Source organism: Scomber japonicus, chromosome 4 (genome assembly GCF_027409825.1).
Source record: "Scomber japonicus isolate fScoJap1 chromosome 4, fScoJap1.pri, whole genome shotgun sequence".
In the NCBI taxonomy this organism is placed as follows: domain Eukaryota; kingdom Metazoa; phylum Chordata; class Actinopteri; order Scombriformes; family Scombridae; genus Scomber; species Scomber japonicus.
The window spans coordinates 5,154,066-5,172,590 of NC_070581.1; the positions used below are offsets into that span (position 1 = coordinate 5,154,066).

General features: G+C 39.3%; 4 protein-coding genes across 4 annotated transcripts; 1 reads left to right on the forward strand and 3 right to left on the reverse strand.

The window, feature by feature from the left end:
- The first annotated feature begins 396 nt into the window (after positions 1-396).
- Positions 397-4,557, forward strand: tmed4 (transmembrane p24 trafficking protein 4). Its single transcript, XM_053317238.1, has 5 exons — positions 397-569; positions 1,704-1,804; positions 1,909-2,034; positions 2,499-2,645; positions 2,763-4,557. The coding sequence occupies exons 1-5, from the start codon at positions 431-433 to the stop codon at positions 2,910-2,912; spliced, it is 663 nt and encodes a 220-aa protein (XP_053173213.1). The 5' UTR covers positions 397-430; the 3' UTR covers positions 2,913-4,557.
- Positions 4,558-5,113: 556 nt separating this feature from the next.
- plpbp (pyridoxal phosphate binding protein) lies at positions 5,114-9,001 on the reverse strand. Its single transcript, XM_053318163.1, has 8 exons — positions 8,862-9,001; positions 7,989-8,096; positions 7,839-7,874; positions 7,678-7,753; positions 7,461-7,601; positions 7,219-7,361; positions 6,048-6,146; positions 5,114-5,896 (listed from the first exon to the last, which is right to left on the reverse strand). Exons 1-8 carry the CDS (start codon positions 8,949-8,951, stop codon positions 5,723-5,725), a joined length of 867 nt encoding a protein of 288 aa, XP_053174138.1. The 5' UTR covers positions 8,952-9,001; the 3' UTR covers positions 5,114-5,722.
- A 2,181-nt stretch (positions 9,002-11,182) lies between these two features.
- Positions 11,183-13,444, reverse strand: snrpg (small nuclear ribonucleoprotein polypeptide G). The gene is made up of 4 exons (XM_053317672.1): positions 13,331-13,444; positions 13,117-13,139; positions 12,009-12,133; positions 11,183-11,422 (listed from the first exon to the last, which is right to left on the reverse strand). Exons 1-4 carry the CDS (start codon positions 13,360-13,362, stop codon positions 11,372-11,374), a joined length of 231 nt encoding a protein of 76 aa, XP_053173647.1. The 5' UTR covers positions 13,363-13,444; the 3' UTR covers positions 11,183-11,371.
- A 2,546-nt stretch (positions 13,445-15,990) lies between these two features.
- Positions 15,991-18,471, reverse strand: si:ch211-148l7.4 (uncharacterized protein LOC563603 homolog). Its single transcript, XM_053317696.1, has 2 exons — positions 18,342-18,471; positions 15,991-17,915 (listed from the first exon to the last, which is right to left on the reverse strand). The coding sequence occupies exon 2, from the start codon at positions 17,888-17,890 to the stop codon at positions 16,307-16,309; it is 1,584 nt and encodes a 527-aa protein (XP_053173671.1). The 5' UTR covers positions 17,891-17,915; positions 18,342-18,471; the 3' UTR covers positions 15,991-16,306.
- Between the last annotated feature and the right edge of the window lie 54 nt (positions 18,472-18,525).

Consider the following 18,525-nt stretch of genomic DNA (forward strand, 5'->3'; position numbering starts at 1 on the left):
CACATTAATAATTAGTATAGCCATATATAATAAGTTGAATGTTAAGTTAACACTATAACGTAGCAGTATTTAAGTAACAATAGCTTTATCATTTTAATACGTATCATTGTCTTTATGTTTGTGTTGTGTTTAAAGCTGTACAAATTAAACCTGTTATTATTATTATTATTGTTGTTGTTCTTGTTACTATTACAAAATGGTAAGGTTTGAGAACGTACAATGCTGTCACTCACTCACTGCTCCTCTGTTACTAGCAGTGTGTCTACTCTAGGTCTATTGAATCCTGCCCGACAGTCTGTACTCAGGGCACAGGAAACAACCATCCTCTCTCCGGAAATCCCCCTCCTCCTCCTCCCGCGGTAGAGGTGACGTCATGATGTCAGCGTCAAGGCTCGAGCTGTGCTGATGTGCGCAAAGTGAAAGAAGCTACATGATGCTACCTGTCCCTGCTGCTGGAGTTGTTTTCATATTAGCTTGGATTTATCCAAGTGATGCACTCTACTTCCACATTGGAGAAACGGAGAAGAAATGTTTCATTGAGGAGATTCCAGATGAGACCATGGTTATAGGTAAGCTGCTGTTGGGCCGTCAGCTTCACGGAGCTAGTTAGCAGTGCAGGCTAACGCTGCTACCAGCTGGCTTCAGTGAAGATGCTGCAGGCTGCATCCACTGTGACACAATGTAGGAATAAACACAAAGAGGCTCACTATTCTGGCAAGTTCTAAACCACTACTGAGCTTCTCTGTGCGAGTTAGCTTCTTGTTGCACAGGTTCAGTCAGTGAGGTAGAATTCCACCTGAGGTTATGTATCTAGAATAAAAGGTGCACTATATGCAGCAAAGCGCTTTATCAAACATTGAACATAATACGTTAATTGTTTACTGCATTTTACGACATGTGTTTACTGTTGCTGTGTAGATATTAATATATACAATTAAGCACTGTAACGTAAATTGCATTTGTACACTATTTATGACAATAATATTATGATGAATAACGTTTTTTCAATAGAGAGCTCACAGTTACTCGTCATCACTTATTTGAATCTACACATAGTGTTTGTCTATATGACACATTACCCGCACACTGCACTTCATCCTGTGCTTATACAGCACCAGTCACTCTGGACAAACCTTCAAATGTGTCCAATCTTTAAACTGGTACTGTACATATATTATATTATATTATATTATATTATAGTATTTATATTGGAACTTTGCCAAAATCTACTTTTAACACCTTTTTAATATGATATTATATTAAAAAGAGCCTGATATTCTGCTTACCAACTGCATATTCTTTAATATATTTACATTTAATCATCATATAACAAAACTGGGGTGGGCCCTTTGAAGAAGACCGTAACTGTTTGCCCTGCAGCTTCCCTAACAGGTTTTATTTTGAATTCATTTTGAATTTGCTGCTGTTTGATTTATGATTTTAAAAGACAGTCTGACATATCTCTGAACCAGTACATTTGTCTTTTTAAACACTGTCATAATCAATATTTTTATATTTGTGATGTATGAAATGACTGTGTGTACTCGTAGTGATGAACCCACACACAATTATCACTAATATTACAATTCAGCTGTCCTTGTAACTTTGAATCTGCAGCAGTCTCTTTTAAGTTACTGTGAATGCTTTGAATGATTACTGGAGGATCTGATTACGAGGTGTGTCTCCTTCTGCCTGTCCGACAGGAAAGTACAGGACTCAGCTGTGGGACAAACAGACCAATTCCTTCCTTCCATCCACCCCTGGCCTGGGGATGCATGTGGAGATCAAGGACCCAGATACAAAGGTAATGTAAAGAGGAGGTAGTAAACACACCTGCATATATATATATATATATATATATATATATATGAAGATAATCTAAAGATTCTTCTAATACAACTCTTCCAGATTATTCTATCTCGTCAATATGGGTCAGACGGACGGTTCACCTTCACCTCCCATACTCCCGGAGAACATCAGATCTGTCTGCACTCCAACTCCACCAAGATGGCCCTGTTTGCAGGAGGGAAACTGGTATGAAACATTATATTCCTCCCAAATCTCTGTTGTATAAAAGAGGTTTAAATAAGCCAGACTTAAGTTACCATGGAAACTTCAATTGACTCAGTTTCTCTCGAATCAATTTGCAGTACTTGCTGCATTTTGACATGTGCTGTACTGGACTGAATAATGATTTTTATGAGATTTTATGTATCGCCACATATTGGTTAACGTGTACTGTGGAAAATGAAGTATTTCCTATAAATTTGATAATATTTTTTTTGCTGTTTTTTAAGTCATCTTGCCCTTTAATGGGGAAATAATAGGACAAAAACATCTAATAATTCAAATGGCTTTATGAAAGTGCTAATCCTTGTTAAAACAGACTTTAAAAAAAACATTTTTTTAGCTTTTTTTAATGAAATACTCCTCTTGACTATTAGACTATTATCACATAAGCACACAGATTTCAAACTGTCTTTTTGACATGGTTGCAGAGGGTTCATCTGGACATTCAGGTCGGAGAACATACCAACAATTACCCTGAAATTGCAGCTAAGGACAAACTCACTGAGCTGCAGCTTCGAGTAAGACAACTTCTAGACCAGGTGGAACAGATCCAGAAGGAGCAAAACTACCAGAGGGTCAGTGAACACACACACACACACACACACACACACACATACACACACACCAAGTCATCCACTCCTTAATAAAGTTTGGTACCAGTGAGTTCAGCATGTGTCTTTTTACGTCTACAGTATCGCGAGGAACGGTTTCGCATGACGAGCGAGAGCACCAACCAACGCGTCCTGTGGTGGTCCATCGCTCAGACGCTCATCCTCATTGTCACCGGCATTTGGCAGATGAAGCACCTCAAAAGCTTTTTCGAGGCCAAGAAGTTGGTGTAAACGCGAGCAACGAGGAAGACAACGGACACATGAAAAGACAGACTTGACTTACCGGAACGGAGAGAGACGGCCAACCCAGAAGTGCAGAAGACTCCAGGAGACACGCGGTCTTTATATCAGCTATAAAATAGTTAAGAGGAGATTCACAGAGAAATGGTTGTCAATCCTGGGCAATGTGTTTTTCTTCCAAAATGTTTTTAAAGCTACTATTTAATTTTTTTTCCGTTAGCAAAAAAAAACAAAAAACGCCGTAGCACAACATTCCACTTGCCTTTCTCGTTTCGTTGGTTGTGTTTTCGTGATAACACTGGACAGCTTTCCATATCTTTCTAGTAAGCGGAGAAGGCAACGTTATTGAAGCGACGTCGTGTGTTTTTCGGGGTCGTAGAGGAATGACCACTACAATAGAGCGTAAGAACGTTAAAGCTGTTACAAGTAATAATGGATGCGGTTACCGATACTCTGATTTTACGTTATTTTTTTTATTGTTGTGTTGCACATAGTTTATTTCCATTACCGTTATTGCGGTTTGGTACGTTCTAACCACAGGCTTTTAACTGTGCTGTGTATAATAAGTGGTCACACTTATGCTAATATACTGGCATTGATTTATCAGATATGGAAACGCTTTATTTTAAGCCCCATTTTCACATTTATAAAGCATGTATAAATGCTTATTAATGGTTTATAACACATTGATGTTGCACGCAGGACATTTTAACTGATAATTTATGACTCAACAATTAAAACTTCTCATATGACAATTAATGATTATTAACAGTATAACATCAGTATACCAATTATGTATTTATACATACATGAACACATTGAGTGGGTTATAACACATGTATTAAGTGTTAATACACGTACAATGTTATCTTGAATGATAATTATTGTAAAATGTAATTACATGTTAATTTACCTCAAAAATAGGAGTTTGACAAAAAAAAAAAAAAAAAAAAAAAATCTCACTAGACTTATCCTGGAGCTTTCAGCCACATTAAATATAATAAAGTTTATATGATTACAAATGTTGTCAATCATTCATCAGGCTGATTACACCCACATTATAGTGGACTATAAACCATATATTACTGTAAGTGTTTATATACTGGTTATAAATATGAATTATGGGGTTAAAATAAAGCATTGCCATCCATCCTTCTACCAGACTGTACATAGTTTCTATCTAGAGTCCAGTTTTCTGCACATTGTACCGGAATAGATCTGTAGATACAGTTTGTGATACTCGTCTATTAATAACAGGATTCTTTCTGGTAAATAACAGCTGACGGACTGTCCTGTTCATTTTCTAATGCCTTTTACAATTTAAATGATATACAGCTTTTTGTTGTTGTTTTGTTTCATCACAGCTTATTTATTGAGCAGTCGGAGCTTGTTTTATCGCTGAGCTAAAACTGTAATTTGATACATTATTTAGGATTTCTATTCATCCATCTCCTTTTAATACAAGTTCTGTTAACTTATACATTAATAATGAGGAAGAATTTAACAATATCACAAAAGAATAAAGTGAGTCCAGCTCTTCAGATGCACTCAGTTCTTTTTAAAGTTCAATCGAAATGTTCCCGTTTTTAAACTGTGGTTTTGATGTCACTTCCATGTGCTTAATAAAGAGACTTTGGCCAAATGATGCCTCTGGTTTTACTTTAGTGCCACATTGTCCAAACTAAAAAAAAAAAAGAAGAATACACAGAAAAATGTCACAATATTTTCAACAAGTAAAATTTATTGCTTGGCTTTGGCTTCCCTTTAAGAGCCGGATTCAGAACCAAACAAATGCTGAAACGCCTATTTAAAGACAGCAACCATACGTCTAACCACAAGTTTAATTGAGTTTTTTTCCCCCATCACTGTGACAATGAAAGCACTTTTCATGGAGACAGAAAAAACACACTGACCTCGTGACATCTTTGAAGAAAACCACCGCGACACCGGCAAATAGCTGCGGTGTTCTGAAACGCACTCCGAAACAAACCAAAAGAAAAAAGGAGTTGAAACAAGATCACCACTTTGCATAGGTTAACTTTCCATCTCCAGTAACTCACCGCACCACAGCATTGACACAACGAAGACTGTTACACACACTTACACACACATATATCTTGGATTTGCTTATATCAAGAATAGAGATTTGACTGCACTCCATACAAAAACAATATCAAACGCACAATACTATGTGTCATTATAAAGGGATAAATGATTTATTAAATCAAGTCTTTGTTTCATCTGTACAACAAAACCGGTACATTGTACTGTGTGGAGTTCCAGATCTCTGGCTCACAACTGTACACACTCAAGCATGTTGTTTAGTTTTTTTTTCTTTTCTTGGTATTGTCACATGTTGGGTTGGAAAGGTAGAAAATATCACATCAGCACAACAAATTCTCAAACTAATCCTCACTATCTGTTAGCTGTTAGTGTGAAATCACTCTCCGTAGGTCAGTAGTGGTACGTTTGTCTTGTATCTCTTGAAGGTTTTCCACGAGGAGGAAGTCAAAAGCACTATAGGTTAGTTGACACCTGTTTGACGCTACTTTTAAAAAAGGTAAAACTAGATCTGTACTGAATGCCACTTTTTCAGTGCTTTTAAAAGAGCAAGAAGTGCGCACGAAAAAACTGAGTAGGATTAGGCAAATTAGACTTTTTTTTTTTTTTTTTAAATGATCTCAACTCCACATGACCCTGTGGAAATCTGCTCCACTGCTCTGATCAGTTTACATGTGAAGACTTTTATTTTTTTTTAATTATTATTATTTTTTAAATGATCTTAAAGGTGTTTTGTAGTGTTAAGACACAGTGAGGTGCGTCATCTTCTTGGCGGCCGCTTCTGACACCTGCTTGGATGTTTTCTCCGGGCTGGGAGCGGGACTGGGATTGGGAGTGTTGGGAGCACTGTTGGGGTACTCCCTGTTGCCGAATATGATGCTGCCCACTCGCACGTTGGTGGCGCCCACTTCGATCTAAAATACATAGGAGTGTGAGAAAAAAAGAAGAAAAGTAATGAGACAGTATATAGAATGATATACTGACTTACATGCATTAATCACATAGGCATTATCCCATATGCTCTGCAGACAGGGTTTATAAGAGCTAAGAAGGAGTGATACTCACCGCGTGTTCAAAATCTGTGGACATGCCCATGCTAAGCTCTACGTCCTCAGGTGGCAGCTTCAAACTATCACACACTTCCTGTCTCCGACTCAGCAGCATCTACAAGCAAGCAGACTTCATTTATACACTTTATAAAACACGTGTTTTATAGGAGGAAAGAAAGAGAGGTAACTGACACAGAATACATTATATAAAAGTACAAATTGAAAAAGCCAAAGGGAAAAAAGGGTTTTAAGATGCTTTTAAAGATGCGCACTTATTCAGCCTCTCTCTCACTTTGCAGGAAGCTGTTTCAGAGTCGAGTAGAATGACTTAATCTAGACAGGAAGTGCCTGAGGACCTGAGGCTTCACCCAGCAGTCAGAGGGCACAACATCTCTTTCACATGTACAGAGAGAATGTAACCCTCTCTGTGTCTGGAGTTCAAACTCATTCACCTGTCCTCATATTGGTTTTGTAGTGTGTAATCCATGCTTAGTTGAACAGGATTTTCCTGTTGTTTAGGCCGAAGTAAGGCTCTGAGTTTTGCAGTGTTCCCTTATTCACATGGAGCTATGTATTAAGGCTGGTGTCAAAAATAATGTAAACATGAGGAAGGTAAAAAGATAAAAAAGGTAAAAAAGGTTAAAAAAAAAGAAAAAAAAGTGGGCCAATGAAATTTGACTTAATGTGCAAAACAGTATCTGGCTGGTAAGAAGAATTTCAGTTAAGTGAGTTAGTAAGGTAAGGTCAGGAAGTAAGGAAGGAATGGAGTAACTAAGTAAGGAAGGAAGGAAGTAAGAAAGGAAGGAAGGAAGGACGGAAGGGAGCAAGTAAGAAAGTAAGTAAGGGACGAAGGAAGGAAGTTAGGAAAGAAGTAAGTAAGTATGGAAAGAAGGAAGTTAGTAGGGATGGAATTAAGGAAGGAAGGAAGGAAAGAAGAAAGTAACTAAGTTAGGAAGGAAGGAAGTAATTAAGTAAGGAAGGGAGTAAGTATGGAGGGAAGGAAGTTAGGAAAGAAGTAAAGTAAGGATAGATGGATGTTAAATTAGAGAGATTAGAGACATCCACTCCTTTATTACACAAGGCAGTTTGGTTGTTATGATGTAACATATGAGCTGGTTGCACACAGCAAACATCACATAAACACTCTCCTCTAATAACCGTTCAGTTTTCAGAAGAGACTTCCGTACCTGAAAGTCAGGATTGGGCCCCAGGGTGAGGTCGTAGCCGTAGCGACCGATGGTCATGAGTCCTTTGAAATGCAGGGCGGAGCACTCAGATACTATGTGTTTCACCGTGTTCACTGTCTCCTCTGGCGGCAGGCCGTGTTTACCTACATTTGCATACAGTGGAACGTGTAAAACAACCGACTCTGAACATACCCTTTTTTTGTGTTCACCTCACACAGACAGAAAAGTAACAAAACACTAACTATGTTCTCCGCTGGTGTTGATCTGCACCATGACCTTTAACCTCTGTGTGCTGGCTCCTCTCATGCGCTGCCACGAGCTGTTGACCCTGTCGGCCAGTTTGGCAGAGTCCACTGTCTCCACGAGGAACAGGTTCGGCACGCCTAGGGCCACAAAGATTAACGAATTAGTAACACGCAGCTTCAGGAGGAGAAGGCGGAAGAGCTGAATATCACTCACCCAAAAGTTTGTTGACATTATTCTTCTGTAGATGGCCGATAAAATGCCATTTGATTTCTGGACATGATTCTACAATCTGAATGAGGGAGAAGGAAAACTAATTTAAGGATGCTGGGGTGCATAAAACAATCAATTCTTCCTTATCAAACATGTAAACCCACCAATGGATCTGAAGATTTGTCCAGAAGCTCGTTAACCTGGTTTGGAGACACAAAGACGCAGTCGATCAACATTATCTCCACTTCTTAAGATTTCATTTTCATGCGACACTTTGGAGCAGAGGGATGCACCCATTGTTGCGTTCTACTCACGTAATTTTCCCCAAAGTTACGCTGCCCTTGTCTGTAGGCCTCCACGACCATCTCCGGGGGTTTTGTCTTGCTGACGGCGACGAGGCGGGGCGGCACAGCTGGTATTGTCTGAGGGAGGACAAAGCAGTCTTATTTTACCATCTGTATCAGTGAACGTATCGGTAAAGAAGCTCAGCGGGTGAAGCAGTGTGTTAGCTGAAGTCTTGCAGAACAGTGAGTCAGCCCTGTCAGGATCCTGCAAAATAGAAAAACAGTGACAACACTGATAGTGGCAGCTGGTATGATCAGATGCTGTGGTGCACCATGCTGCCACCTCTACTAATGACTTAGATTATCAATAACAACCATCTGAGGGACATTTGAATGGAAGGAGAAGGATGATGTGCACTCCTACGTGCTTTGACCTAGATATCAACCTTGGTGCTATTTTTAATGGGGGGGCACTTCATGAAAATGTCATCTTTGCTGCTGCATATTTTTCGGAGCTATAATGGGAAGAGAGGCGCTCTAAAGTCTAAAGCGTGGTCATGTAGACGGTAAACACACCAGAATGCAAATTACAAGCCAAACGTAGCTTCCAGGCATTCTATATCCATGCAGCACCGTGCATGCAGATTCAACATAGAAGCATGCCTTCATCATCCTGCTCCCACGCCTATTATACTGCTACTCATTCGCCATGCGTGGTGTTATGAAAGTGCTGCCACAAGCCAGAATGTCTCCCATCCAAAGGTTGAGGTATCTGGCAGTCTTACATAACATCCATAACGACAACATAACGAGTCGTTCTGCCGCAACACGACTTTTTGGGACCCCGGGGTTGGAGCGCCGAGAGCGGTGCTGCAGAGAGGAGCTTCCCGGGCTGCTGTTTACCTTGGGCCGCCGTGCCGCCGCCTGGTTCACCCGCTCCACTACAGACTGAAGCGCTTTCCCAACCTCCTCCGACATTGCTACTTTCCACATACCGTCAAACGACTACGACACAGAACGTAAAGAAACGTGACGACAGCCAGCTTTCAAAATAAAAGTCCAACTAAAGAGGAAGTGGGAGGTTTGGATGGATCGCCCTCTGCTGTCCCGGCTGCAGCAGTTCATCTTGTATATATAAGTCATGGATGTATTATAAGGTATATAATACATACATGAGCAGAGCCATTCTTATAGAACTGAATGTGCGCCATTTCTGGCCCGGTACGCAGCTCTTATAATACATCCATGTCCCGGAAGAGATGTATTTCTTTCTCCTCGGATAGCATAGACATAACCCGCCCTACTCTTCTTCTGATTGGCTTACCCTGATATTGTTACCCTAACTCTAATCAATCCCACTCCTCATATCCACACCTAACCAATTTAGGTAGCGGGTACTAGCCAATCAGAGGCAGAGTAGGGCGGGTCATAACTTTGCCATCCTGTGGGAAAAAAATTGGTGTCATGGTCATGGTGAAAAATTAATACTGCTCATCCTGTAAAATGTTCATAGAAACAACGGTGTTGATTTTTCTCTTCATTGGAAACATTTATTTTTTAGTTTGTCTAATAACAATTGTAAAAAAAAGTATATAAACAATTGAATAATTGTTTTATCAAAATTCCATATTAAATTTAGCAAGTCCAAACCATTATGTATCACATTTCAGAATGAAATCAAGCAATATATAAAAAAACATATAATAGGCCTTCTAAAAAATTTTAAAAAAGAAGCTGCAAAACAATTGATTTCTGTTTTATATTTCATATCTTTATTTAAAAATCCTCCTGGCTCTGTGGTTTATGTTCTTTGCTCTGTATGTATTAATGACTCACTGTATATGTATATGTGTTATCCTTGGATACATTATAATACATCCATGGTGTTATCAGTTTTATTATTAAAATGAAAACTTGTTAAGAAAGAAAAAAAGTGAAGCAAACACATGGAATTTAAACCTGCATTCTCTCTAGTAGCCAGTAGGGGAAGACATAGTGGCGACTCCACTACATGCAAAGTATGGATGCATTCATTCTAACGGAAGTGAACAAGAAAATGAGTGTACTGCTAAGTTAATTACCTCAATAAACAGTTCAACAAAAATGTTGCTGTCATTACTTCTGTTTGTTATTTTAATATTTTGCTAGTTTGGTTGTACTAAACTACACCCTAAGGAGTCAGTTGCAAAGTTTTTTCCAGTAAGTACATTTTGTTTTACACCTGTTTTTCACTTGCCCAAATTATTATTAGCATAGTATTAGTAGCTCTACCCTTTCTGTGGTACTACTATGGTCACTTCTGGCTCCTAAACTCCACGATGGTGACAGTCAAAATACCACACTTCTGGTTTTGAATCTTTTTTTAAATATGAAACTTAACAAAAGGTCAACAGAAGTTATCATGTTTTGTTCTGAAAGATACCTGACCTGGGAGTAACTGGAGACAGGCTGGTTGAAGACACATAGCATTAGCCATTCCAGATAATTTAGTGTCTAAAACGTGACAAATTAAGATAGCAGAAACTGCTCCATGCCGTGAGCATATAAAATGATGATTCATATCACAGATATTCATAAAACATTAGAGAAGATGCTTCAGAGTGAGATGGGACCAACAAGATATGTTGTAAGGTATATAAAAATGCTGTCTGATATGGCTTTTACTAAAAAAAAAAAACTCCAGCAAAATCCTTAAAACTACACCTTCTATCATTGAAAAATCCAGAAACAGTGGAAATGTAAATACTGTTCATTTCAGAAATTTAACAGTAAAGCCCATTCTCAGTGTGTGCACTGAAGGCTTAAGGTTTACACATCAGTCTTGTGCAAATTGAACATTGGTACAAGATTAGCTTCCAAACTAGTTGGAATGTAACAAATCCTGCTCATAGGTCCACCTCTTCAAATCTGATTTTCTATGAGCAGAGAAACTTTGAGCAGATGGATGTGATGTCTCCTAGTGTCAAACTGCGCATGAATCATTCTGCACAGTGAAGCTCAAACAATAACCTAAACATGTTTGAGTGGAGGGGACTTCAAGAGCCTAACAAACCCAACAGATCTAATGTTCAACCAAAGTTTAAGTTTATAATCTACCTCTGTTACAAAACCAAAGCCACAGGCTACAGCAGCAGGTTGAGTAGAGCATATTGCTTAGAGTAACCTGTGTATATTTCCAGGAAATAAACTCCATAATGATAATTCACTATACACTGAAGACAAAATACCAAAAAGAAAAAGATTTATTCACAAGAATACACACAATTCAAAATGCTTCCAAACAAAACATGTCTGTCCATGTAAATTTAGACGTCTTACAATTCAAAGACATACAGTTGCTCTGCTTCTGTTACACAAAGAACGTAAAAAAAAAAAGAATGTAAAAAGGTGTATCCGCCCCCAGTTCTCTCCTGTCATACTCTCTCCAAGGCCTCCAACATGATGATGCTGTTTCCTCTGATGACCTATGAGAAATGATAGCACGCCATTACTGCATTACATTCAGTCAGTCTGGTGTAACAAAACAAACAGGCTTCTTTCAGGATAGATTTCTGAACTCATCAAAGCAGAAAAAGCTCAGGTGGAACTAGTTGTGGTTGCATTACATTTATGTATGTAGAAATCAAACAAGAATCTGGTAATGGTATATCTATTATCAACTAATCCCATGAAAAGACCAAAACCAACAATGAAGTGATCTACTAACAAGTATTGTGTGTGTATCCAAAACCTGATGTATCTTATTCCTCTTGTTCTACTCTCTAAATTAAAGTATTAAATGAAACTGGAATCTCCATCTCTCTCTCCCCTTCAACCCTGAGGTCGTTTCACCTCTTACTGTAATCTCAGTAAAAAAGTCATAAAAAACAAGTATTAACTGGTTTTAAAGATGTGTGTCTTCACTCAGCCAAAGACAGAGTGTGGATGTCTAAGTATTAAGACACACCAACACATCGCCTGCTTGGTCTTTTCATGAGATTTGTTGACTTTTTTTTTTTTTTTCAAACTGTCTTTTTCCTTTAAGAATGAGGACAAAAGATGGATACTGACCACCATGCCGATTGTGTTCTGTTGTCCACCTGGGCCCATCTCCAGAGTATCATCCACCACCAGGTTCATGAAAGGGTCGAACCCTCGCAGGATGCCCTGCACGTGTCTGCCTCCATTCAACTTCACTAGAGGACAAAAATGACATCACTGTGATCAATCGTGCACCGATCACTCTGCTCAGTCTGAATGTTTGCCTTGATACTTCACTCTCTAGTTGCTTTGTGTTATTAGTATTCATGTAAAATGCCCACAGCTCAGGTTAAAAAAAAAGACAAGCTTCTTTTAACAGATATAATTACAACCACTGCACTAGTCATTATTACCTCTGCTTAATGATTATAAACGCATCTGCAAGCTCTTGTAATCAAGGAATAGTTCATATAAACCTATCAAATTAGATGTCACCTATAAGCTGCATTCAGTAGGTCTATTAAGTCCATCAATATCATAGTCTTTCACCAAAACACACATTATCCAATCAAAGGCTAACATGGCAATTAGTCATTGATGTTATGAGTTGATCAGCTGATATAATTAATCATTTAGTCATCTTTCAATAAAAAAACAGACATTTGTAGGCTCCAGCTACTAAAATCATTCTTACTTCATATCTATGATACATAATAGTAAATTCAATATCTGACTTTTGAATGGTTAATTGGATAAAACAAGCATTTTGAAAATGGCACCTTCTGAAAGGTGTTTTTTCACTATTTTCTGCACTCGAGTGTATTCCTATTAGCACTGTCTGGCTTTATTGTGACCCAGTTAACAATAGATAGTAAGCTGGATTTCAACCAATGAGTTCAAGTACACACAAGTTAATGATGGTAGCTTGACTGGAAAAACAACGAGGACACAATACTGATATGACCACATTTAACAGGGTCATATTACTATGATATTACATAAGCATAAAACGAGTCTTTACCACACTGAGTATTCTGAGTCACTATCATATTATCATTCATAGTTATGATTTCACAGGGTGATCAACAGGGTAGGTTTAATACAGGGCTATTATTGAAAGCTACATATTCAAGTGGTAATTATATCACACTTTTCTGTGTTATTTCATTTGACTCCATTGGTTTTCAGATATACTCACATGAAAGCTTCTTGTCCATGAACCTGAAAGAAGAAAATAACATTAGTTAGCAGATGATACGTATTAGTCGGTCAGCCAGGCTAGCTACTGTTAGCTTCTGACTGCTAACCATTGCTAACAATACAGTCGGTTGACATGCGACTACAGCGTTAAGTGAATAAAATAATAAGAATATTCAAATTAAAGTCGTCACTAAACATACTACGTTACTTACTTCTTCAGCTCTGGTGGGTGTGCTTTGCTCATTTTGTCTGTGGTTTATAAAGGTCGACACAGCGGATCGTATGAACACCGTTTCACAAACCCGCGGAAGGACAGCGTGTGCTCAGCGACCGGAAGTTCAACGCCGTCGCGATATATCACTGCGCCCCCATAAGACCAGGAGGAATTCAGCCGGTACGTTTTTTCCATGTTTTTTTCTCGTTTTGTTAAAACGAAACTTATATGTTTCACATATTTTATGAATATAAAAATAAGTGGAACAAAAGGAAAAAGTACATAAACGTATGCTTCGATAAAATATCAACTTGCAATACCTTCTCTTTAGCTAACGTATACTACATTCTTCCAAAGTGACCTAGAGTTTTGGTACCTGGTTTTTATTTGTATTCTACGCTAATATAATGTATCCTCTGACCTCATTTTTAAAAACTATATCTGGTGAATTAATATTTAAGTTATAAGTTATATTTATAATAATAATAATAATAATAATAATAATAATAATAATAATAATAATAGCTTTATACAGGAAATGCAGTTCAAAGTGCTTTAAGTAAGAAGAAATGGCATACACCAAGTACTTCACATTAAAAGGACCTAAAAGGAGCATAAAACAATGTTAAAAAAGAACACAACTAAAAAAGAAATGAATGTAATATAAGATGGAAAAATATTTTTAATTGAAAATAGTAAAAAAAAAAACAGTACATTGTAAAAGTAGCTAAGAAATAGAATACATAGATAAAATAAAGCAAAATAGAACATTTTAAAAGAAGTTCAGTAGTTTATCACTGAGGATGACTGTGAGAAGAGCTAGTTAAAGGCTAAATTGAAGAATTAAGTCTTTAGCCTTCTTTTAAAAATAGTCATTGTTTTATATATATAAATAAAGGTAGTGTTTCCATAGTTTTGATGTTAAATTAACAAAGGCTTCAATAAACCAGCAGCAGATGATCAGTGTTATTGAAGGTAGGGTTTAGGAAGGGAGGACTTTAAAGTCTGTCAGACAGGAAGAGCAGACATTATGCTACAAATGGACGACAAAGTTTTGAGTTGTTCACTGCTTCTAAATGTAATTTATATTTTGTTGTTGATGAGAAGTCATTTTTGTGTCCAATGTCCACCCAAAACAGCTTTACAATGTCTTATTACTTTTTATGAATTATCTTTACATACAAGTTTTTGTTGTTGTTCTACCACTACTCGTGTTGTGGTCATCCATCAGTACATGTCTTTTGTAAAGTGTGTGGACAGTTTTTAACTTTTAAATGTAAGTTGATGGTATACTTAACAGAGGAAGCTAATGAACATAGAGTGATCAAGAACTAAGTATCCAGTTGACCCTGTATAATAAACCTGACTGCATTCACAAAATAAGACAAACAAAGCATGTCATGAGAACTGTTAAGTTTTAATTATGTTATATAAAGAGCCATAAACTAATTTACAAAACACTTTGAAAAAGTGGAAGCTTCAAAAACCCAATTATTACCTACATTTCACAGTAGCATTTTGAAAACAGTGGCTGAAAAATCACAAACAAACAAAAGTCACATTGATACTAGTTCATTCACCAAAGCGCACTTATCAAGCATCACAGACATACTGAAGGGCTGCCATCAGTCTATCTGCTTGCATAGCTGGAGGGGCGTTCATGCCATCTAAAAAGACAGGCCGTAATAGTAATTTTTAAAAAAGGCAGTTTATTGGGTATAATGATCAGTGACAGCCATTAGAAACATTGATCACTCTGTAGATGATGGCAGTAGGTACCACATGTTGGAACATGAAAAATCTCACACACACACACACACTTTATGATGGCAGTCGGACTTTGGCAAAGTGAATACTTTGTGGTAGAGTTGCAATAATTAATCAATTAGACGCCATCTATTAAATTAATCAAGTGATTTAACATTTTGCAGTCATGTTAACAGATGCAGATACCAAAGTCCAACACACAACAGTGACAATCCAGCAAGTGATACATCCAATCTATAACTAATTATTGCTGAATTGTATGAAAAATAACCAAAATACAGCAGGAGACAGACCTGCCTCGAACTCAGCTAAAGCACTTTAAGATGTGTGGTTTAAAAAAAAAAAAGTTACAATGTTTCTGAAGAACAGAGCTCAACTGTTTGAAATATCGGCTAGTCAGTGACAGTAAAATAGAATGAACATGCCAAACTACCAAAGAAGCATACTGGTGGTTTTTGCACGTTTTTCCCTCCTCTCTTTCATTTTTTCAGCTTTTGTGGCTGGCAAAGGTTTCAGTGTTCAGGTGTACAAATGTACTGGCAGAGTGGATAGACAGGTAAAAAACCTCACAGTGAACATGCAAAGTTATCTTAATGTTGCAATTAACTTCAAATAGTTGTTCCTGATTAGTGTACACAACCTTGTTTGATTTTACAGCAATATAGCAACTCAAATCTGAAACAGAGGAGCTTCCCATTGACACACACACACACACACACACACACACACACACACACACACACACACACACACACACACACACACACACACACACACACACACACACACACACACACACACACACACACTCTCTGCAGGTAACCTTTGAAACATATTCAGGGTTGTCATATGAATCGACAGTGATCATCTCTGCAAGAAATAAAAGTTTGAGTTAGTAAATGTCCACTGAGACATTATCTAAAAGGAGCTGTGGTATACTTTGAAAAACAGTATGTATGTGACTTGTAGTAAATTCTAAAACATGCAAAAACCCCAGTATTGTTCTGAAACTTGCTATTAACTTGTTAACATCTGATTTGTTGGTCTGAATGACATGAAACCAACAGTGTGAGTATAAATGTATGGTCTGTGAACGCTCAAGCGATGAACAACAAATTCCTGCCCTCAAACTCTTGGAGGAAAACACAAAACAAAACAAACAAACAAAAAAAAAAGGCAAATCGCTGACGACATTCAAACTGTGATCTCAGGTTTTGCTGGCCTGAGCCGCGTAGCCCTCTGTGATGCTGTCCTCCTCCACTCGGACTCGCAGGTGCTCCTGACAGTGTTCTAGGAAAGAGTCCAGAGCTGAGAAGCCTTGCTGGCAGGGCACGCAGTGGTACAGCCTCTGCCTCTTAGAGCCGGGCCATTTCATGGTGGTCATGTTGCTGGTGCACACGCTGCACTGCCTCCTCTTCACGGACGACTGGTGGAGCTCCACGTGCTCCCTCAGCTGTGACTGCACGGTGAACACTTCGGCGCAGGAGGGGCACGGGAACTCTTTCTCCACCTCCTCTTCTTCCACTTTAGGCACTTCTCTGCATTTCCCTGGATCGCTGACCTTGTTCTCTACTCTGGGCACTTTCCTAGGCCTCCCTGGACCTGCTCTAATATTCTTCTTATCCTCCAGGCGGCTATTTGCTTTATTTGGTCTATTTTCTAATAAGCTGGAGTCTTTGGTGGTACTTTCAGCACACTGGTTTTTGTTTTTGATTGTGGTGAAACTTGAGGCTGTGTGCTGTCTGTAATGTGCCCTAAGTGACAAATGATGGAAGAATAACTTGCCACACACTTGGCATGGGTACGTGTCTGTTCTCCTGCGTTTGGTGACGACTGGACGTGGCTCTCTCCTAATATGTTTCTCTCTGCTGTGTTTCTCTTTTCTGTGTATGTACAGCTTTGACGTACTTCTGAAAACCATGTCACAAGAGCGACAGCTCAGAATTTTCCTTTTGGATTTTGGCCTTTCATTTGGCTCTTCATTTACTTTACTATTCCCTCCTTTCCTTACTTCTCCACCACTACCTTCATCTTTGGTCTTAAGTTCCTGTGGAGCTCTCCGCTGCTCCTCTACATGGTGAGTCTGCTTATGGCGCTGCAGTCCAGCTTCTGTGCGGAAGCTTCTCAAACAGAACTGACACACATTACAAGCTCTGCAGCTGGGCCCTGGTGTGTCTGAGGAATCAGAGCGGGCCGAGTCTCCTTCAGAAACTGGCGGAGAATCATCCGGAGGGCTGCCGGCATCGGCTGTATCTGACGAGGATGGTGGTTCACTACAGCCAGCTTGCTGGTGGTGCAGCAGAGCCTGCTTCTGGCTGAAGCCTCTCCCACATGGAGCACATGTGTACGGGCTTCTGTCCAGGAGATGAGTTGATTTGTCCTGAGGCCTGTCGGGATCCAAAGTGTGACTTGTACACGCAGGGCACGGAGAACCAAGCTGTGGCCCTCCGTGACACAGCTCACAAGCGGAGGAACCGTGATCGCACTTGTGCAGCTGCAATGACGACCTCAGGGAGAACTCCTGCCCACAGGAAGGACACCTGTGGGGTTTGGGTAACGTGTGTTTCAGTTCCTGGTGGTGTAACAGTTCCGTCACATACGGGAAGACCTTACCACATTCTTGACAAACATATGTGTGCAGGTGGGACGGTTGCTGCCTCTGGCTTCTCGTGTGCTGTTTGGTGTCAGCACGCGCTATGAAGCTGGCGAGTCTGGACAGAGTGTCTGCTGCCGTCCTGGAGCGGCTGAACGACTCCTGGGCCCTGGTGGTGCTCCAGCTGACTCCATCCATCCTCCCTTCCCCAGCTGATTTCCTGCTTCAGTGGAAAAGTGTCAAGTCATTAGCTTGGACATGACAGAAACAAAAAGGCAGTCAGCAGTGTTGCGATAAACAGCTATTCATGCAGAAAGTTGCAGCTGTGTGGAAGTGACGTGCTGTCATTGGCTAGCTGAGTTATGACACGGAAAGGAGAAGAGAAACTGCTCGTTAGCTTGTTCCTCTTTTCTGCTAACGTTACAAATAATTGGTAAAGTTTCATATTACGGTAACTTCAGTAGTGTTAAATAATAACCGCGCAGCTAAATTCACACTTAGCAAGAATTATGTAACGTTTTATCACTCGAGCCTGTTAATGCGAGAGAGTCGAGCACAGACTGTTGTTTGCGAACATTAGCTCGTCGCTATCATTAGCTGCGCTGCTGCGGTTTAATAACGCAGCTTTCAGACTACGAACGTAACTTACCTTCACTCTCGCACAGCAGACACACAGCTTTACCGCCAACACGGTGACTTGAAGCGGTTCGTGGAGAAAACATACGCTTTCGTTCTCACAAACAACACTGGCATGGCTGCAGGAGTGAAAGCGAAGTTTGTGAGTGAGGGTTAAGTTGACTGAGCTTCGGCATCACTTCCGTTACTTACGTCAC

Bases quoted from the DNA above. Each gene is read 5' to 3' on its own strand.
- tmed4 (XM_053317238.1), top strand. From the start codon at position 431: ATGATGCTACCTGTCCCTGCTGCTGGAGTTGTTTTCATATTAGCTTGG. The intron at 2,035-2,498 runs GTATGAAACATT...ACATGGTTGCAG, and splicing joins TGTTTGCAGGAGGGAAACTG to AGGGTTCATCTGGACATTCA. The intron at 2,646-2,762 runs GTCAGTGAACAC...TTACGTCTACAG, and splicing joins AGGAGCAAAACTACCAGAGG to TATCGCGAGGAACGGTTTCG.
- si:ch211-148l7.4 (XM_053317696.1), bottom strand. From the start codon at position 17,890: ATGGATGGAGTCAGCTGGAGCACCACCAGGGCCCAGGAGTCGTTCAGC.
- snrpg (XM_053317672.1), bottom strand. From the start codon at position 13,362: ATGAGCAAAGCACACCCACCAGAGCTGAAGAA. The intron at 12,134-13,116 runs GTGAGTATATCT...TTTGTCCTCTAG, and splicing joins CATGGACAAGAAGCTTTCAT to TGAAGTTGAATGGAGGCAGA. The intron at 11,423-12,008 runs GTCAGTATCCAT...CATTTCTCATAG, and splicing joins AGAACACAATCGGCATGGTG to GTCATCAGAGGAAACAGCAT.
- plpbp (XM_053318163.1), bottom strand. From the start codon at position 8,951: ATGTGGAAAGTAGCAATGTCGGAGGAGGTTGGGAAAGCGCTTCAGTCT. The intron at 7,362-7,460 runs GTTAGTGTTTTG...ATGCAAATGTAG, and splicing joins CAACACCAGCGGAGAACATA to GTAAACACGGCCTGCCGCCA. The intron at 6,147-7,218 runs GTACGGAAGTCT...GCTTGCTTGTAG, and splicing joins GGCCCAATCCTGACTTTCAG to ATGCTGCTGAGTCGGAGACA.